The sequence below is a fragment of the Ciona intestinalis genome, chromosome 2, assembly GCF_000224145.3.
Source record: "Ciona intestinalis chromosome 2, KH, whole genome shotgun sequence".
NCBI classification, from domain to species: domain Eukaryota; kingdom Metazoa; phylum Chordata; class Ascidiacea; order Phlebobranchia; family Cionidae; genus Ciona; species Ciona intestinalis.
The window spans coordinates 432,959-438,124 of NC_020167.2; the positions used below are offsets into that span (position 1 = coordinate 432,959).

Sequence of the window (5,166 nt, forward strand, 5' to 3'; positions counted from 1 at the left end):
AGTGTCTTACCCANAGGACACATACGCCCACAATGGTAGCAGCGACGAGCCTTGAACCCATTACCTAATGGTTACAGGCAGGCGCGCTAACCACTACGCCACGGCGTCGGACTTAAGTTTGAAACAAGAACTTGGTAATCAACCATCTTACCTCGTCAGCCGGTCATCACAATGAGCTGCTGGGTTGTCGGGTTCGGCAAATATTGGTTGGCTCCAACCCATCACCCACAAACGAAATATTAAAACTATGAAAACCTGTTAATGATACATTGGTTATATCCTTTTTGTTTGTTTAGTTTAGTAAGGAAAATACTCTGTACCCAGGTGACGTAGGTGAAACACCGAATAATCCATATAAGGCGGGAGGTTTTTTTCGTTTGTAATGACTCATATTGTACAACGCATTCATGTACTATGACAACACCAAGGACGGACAAGCCTGTAAAATTAAGTGTGTTTTTGAATAAAATACAGCATTGGATAATATATAGACCCAACTGAGGCACCAACTAACCTGATTCTTTACAAAGCACTGCAAGCGCTGACGTAAGTAGGATTATAAAAATATTGCAAGTGTTTGGTAAATAAGGTTTGTCATTTTCGGTCTCCAATATTTTCGGCTCTTTAATTTTACAATCCAAATTATTTTTTGTACGTCGTCTTAAACCTACACCTAATAACGAAAAAAAAACAAAACAATAACTTGTTAGTTTATAAATAAATTCAAAACAACCTAAGGTTATCTTGTCGACGTTCTGAGATTCCACGGCTTCTTTGTTGATTGGTTTGCTTTCTTTACTGTGTGATAGAAAATTCGAGCACATTAGCGAAGTTGTCATGAACAGAAAGGCTGCTAGTAGTTCTGCACACCCAACCACACAGCACACCTGTTATAAGATTGCAACTTTCTTTATCGTTGCGTGGCCGGTCCTGCCAATTGTGTTGGCTGATAATTTAGACAAACTACTAGTAACCACTGGCTTGTTAAAGCAATTGCCATTAAGTATGTGGTTGGTCCCGACACAGATACGCCCACAACTGTTGCAACAACCAACCTTTAACTCGTAACGATATATAAAAGAGAACAGAAAACGTGTCCGATCTTACCCAAAGCCTAAAAGTTATATGTTGTTAAATGTAGCTTATTATATGTAGATACTTACGGCTTCTGTGTGTATGGGATGCAGAGCAAATAAAATTCCACAAATTAAAGAAACATGACTGCTGTTCGCCATATGAGGAAACACCGACCGTTGGCAGAAAATGGTAAACAGTGACGTAACGAGTGCATGTAGGGTAATATTAGTTGCGTGGTAAGGTACCGGCCAGTTGCCAAAACAACGGTGAAGAAGTCTAAAAAGATTTTATAGTACTGTGGGAAAGACGGGACACCCTTAGCGCATCATATCCAAACATCCTGATCGTGTCTTAACGATTTACAACAGTCTATGGGAATAAGATTTTAGAGTTATTTAAATGTGCTTTGTTTACTACCAAAAGGGACGAGAAAATAAAACGAAAAGGTGTCCCATCATCGCTCACTCTCCTATGTTAATAATATAACATAATTGTTATTTATCTCATCAAATACAGTAACGAAAATTGGGTTAACTAATATAAGTAAATATAACGAAGAGAAGGAAATTAGCAACACTGCTGAAGCCACGTTTATTATATGCAGCACATTTTGCATTTAGTTAGCTGCGTCTGGCTGATATACAGCCTCTGTTTTATATTAACTTTTGATTTTGTTGATTTTATTCAATTCATTTAGCATGGACTTGTCGCCAATTCCTTTGTTCTGAACTCTAAACATTATACATACAACAATGCTTTGGCATATCTTGTACATATAACCTAAATAAACCTGAACACAGCAATTGTAAGTGGCCTGTATGATTTATGGCTTGTACTGCTAAGAATCGAATTTCCCCAGAAATCGTTTCGAAATATTTCGATAAACGTTGTTTTTCCCTAGAAGAAATAAATTTAAATCATTATAATCGCATATAATAAGTTTTTAAACATGCCCTTTACTATATGCTTACTTGTACATCCGGATTTTTTATAATTGCTGGAATATCATCATGAAGGAAAGGATTAAAAAGAGTTTGTACATATGCGACACTTGCTGTTAAACCACTTATTCCTGCATGGTGGTAACAACCTCTTTCAGGACAAACCATTCTTTATAACTGTTTTATTCTATATCATACTAGTTACTGAAAAGCGGTGTTACTGCACGATTATGCTTTGGCATAACGAACTGACTGTCCGACTAACATAGCCCCGGGCACAATCTCTTTTATTTAAAATGTGTAGAAGTTACATTGTCATGGTAATTGTCATTACACGACCCAATTTTTGGTCATTGTATGGGTCGTATCACTACGCACACCTTTTTTCGATTTAAACTTATTTTAATAAAATAACGTGCCCAATAAAAATCTCGACGCCGTGACGCACTATAACATGCCTCAGAGTCTAAACATATAGCAGAGTGGGGTTAAACGGGACGCTCAAATATTGCCCATTATTTCTAACTTCAAAATGTATGACATATTTAGGGCTGTACCTCGAAAAATAGAGCAAAGCTCTAATGAGCACGTATTGTAACTGGATATAATATTAATTCGACCTTTTACTACAAAGGTCGACTAAGCTCGGTCAAAAGCAAACCAGAAGTAACCAACACAGCGGTTTTCATTCGCCATTTGTGACCGTGGAGCAGTAGGTAGAAGTATTTATAAAAGTTCTATAACTTATATATGTGTACACACGCTTCATTCACCACTGCAGCCTATGTTGAATTGTAAACTTAAACTAGTTAACCTTGTCGTCGCTGAAAATATTTGTTTTCGTGAATTTGGAGCAACAATAGTTGGTTTGATCCAAAGCGTGGAGCATGATAAAAAAACAAAACTCTCAAAAAGGAATTCAACCAGAGTTTACAATAAACAGTTTCGAGTGCACGCTTATGTAGGATTTAGAAACAAGTGCATTACATTAATACGCATCACAGTTCAAAGAAACATCGGATGAAAAAAAAAAAAAAAAGAATATTCCTTGTGATACCTGGAGCTCTGGTTAATAAAGGGTTCTTCCCGGTATGTTGGTTAAAAGCTACAATTTAAGGTACTTATGGAGGCAGTAAATCTAGTAAAGGGATAGGGAAAAAGGATAAAAAATGAAAAGGAATATGTAAATATAAGTATTATAAGAGAATCGGATAATCAATAAGGAAATATAAGAAATACATCAACAGAAACAATAAAAAATTTAAAATATGTGCAAAACTGAGTGACCCGCAGATATGTGCTATAATAATAATAATGGTAATGAATAAACAAATGTAACTTGCATAATCGGCGCGTTATAACACAAAAGTTTTGTTTCATACGTTTTGGCAAACTTACAAGTGTGACGTATTGTTTCTTACAAGTTACCACGATGTGACTGGGTGGGCGCTGACAGTTTGGACAATCCATTAAACCACCAAGCAGATATTTTGTAACAAGAGCATATATCTGTGGGTGTATGTGCCCGTGGGCAAGACACTTAACGGCAATTTATTCAACCCAGTGGTCACTAATGGGTTGTTTAAATTATCAGCCACACAACAAAAAATAAAAACACACACAAAATAATAATCACTCACAAAGCAACATATATACTTCGTATAACTCGTAAGTTGGCACGAGATGTACTCGTGTTATAACGACTGTCGTTATTTCCGGCGAGGATAAAGTGAGTTACGTTCATTCATTCATTCATTCATTCATTCACATTCACTTATCATTCATTCATTCACATTCACTTATCAAAATGGTCGTTCGACTCCTTTTTAAGAAGGTGTACTAACGAAAAATTAAATTTTGTTTATGGATAGAAATGCTAAAATGAATCTAACGGTATATCCACAAAGAAGCATTTATTGTAAAATATCCGAATTTTCTTGAATTTTCTTCAGTAGTTTAGGAATTAGAAACGGTCAAACTTGTGTGACACTTTTCGAATGAGAAAATATTATTCCATATCACATCTACCGACTTTTTTTCTCTCCAAAGCCATAGAAAGTCTTTACAAATAAAATATATTTAATTTCTATGACCTTTGTTCTCTCTCTTGGGACTGTCCAATGTTCTTAATCTTATCGATTAATCTGGTTCCCACTTTAACCCTACCGGCGAGCCGGGATCATAGAAACATTAAATATTTAAATCTGCAAGTCATCATTAATTCTGACAAAATTCTCAACTCGAAATTCTTAGCGGTCTGCGACAAGGTGTGGTAAGATTTCTGGTTAAGAATTTTCCCGTGTAACAGGGTGTGTCGTGCTAAATGTTAATGTATTGTTATTGGGAAAAGTTAAGAATTTTCTCGTGTGGCAGGGTGTGTCGTGCTAAACGTTAAGATTTTGTTATTGGGAAAAGTTAACAGTTTTCTCGTGTGACAGGGTGTGTTATTGTAACAATCCTAGTAATCATTGTTGAGCCCGTGGGTGATTGCCCGCGCCTAATTAAGTACGGCGTCTCTTGCCGCATTCTCGGCACGCGATCACGTGGTGATAGCCACGTAACACCACGTGTCGGCTGGCCGGTTATCCAGATAAAACGGTTGGGACTCCTTGATTGTGATTGTACTGGCCGGACGTATTTGCTGCTATACTGTGTGTGTACCTGATTTTATACGAACCAAATAAACAAGTAACACTGGTGACCACAGACGGACCGCACAGTATAGCAAGAAGATTTTAAGTAAAAAGATTTTAAGCAAGAAGATTTTAAGCAAGACGATTTTAGAATGAACTTTTTTTACCCACCGCCTAATTATGAACTAGGAGGGAATTTTAACTCTTTTCTGTTAACATTTGAAAGTTTTTGCGACAGTGTGAGCGCAAACGAAGCAACCAAGAAACATGCTTTTCTTTCAAGTCTGCCAGACGAGACGAAGTTCGACATGCGGCCAATCGATGGAGTCCTGCAAAATCTGAGTTACGAAGACCTTAAGAAACGCGCGCAAGAAGTGGTTTGCGGCATTGATCAGTGTGCGAAAGCCAGACAGCAACTATTTTCGAGAAATCAAGCGATCGGTGAGTCGGGAAGAAGTTTGTAACCGCTCTTACAACCTCGGTGAAATGGATATCCACGTGAATCGGACAACAGA

At 37.3% G+C, this 5,166-nt stretch overlaps 1 protein-coding gene across 1 annotated transcript; it reads right to left on the reverse strand.

Moving 5' to 3' along the window:
• Positions 1-42: 42 nt before the first annotated feature.
• On the reverse strand, positions 43-2,226 carry LOC100180598 (transmembrane and TPR repeat-containing protein 4-like). Its single transcript, XM_002120321.5, has 7 exons — positions 2,049-2,226; positions 1,868-1,974; positions 1,164-1,353; positions 734-887; positions 515-673; positions 321-439; positions 43-255 (listed from the first exon to the last, which is right to left on the reverse strand). The coding sequence occupies exons 1-7, from the start codon at positions 2,184-2,186 to the stop codon at positions 148-150; spliced, it is 975 nt and encodes a 324-aa protein (XP_002120357.2). The 5' UTR covers positions 2,187-2,226; the 3' UTR covers positions 43-147.
• Between the last annotated feature and the right edge of the window lie 2,940 nt (positions 2,227-5,166).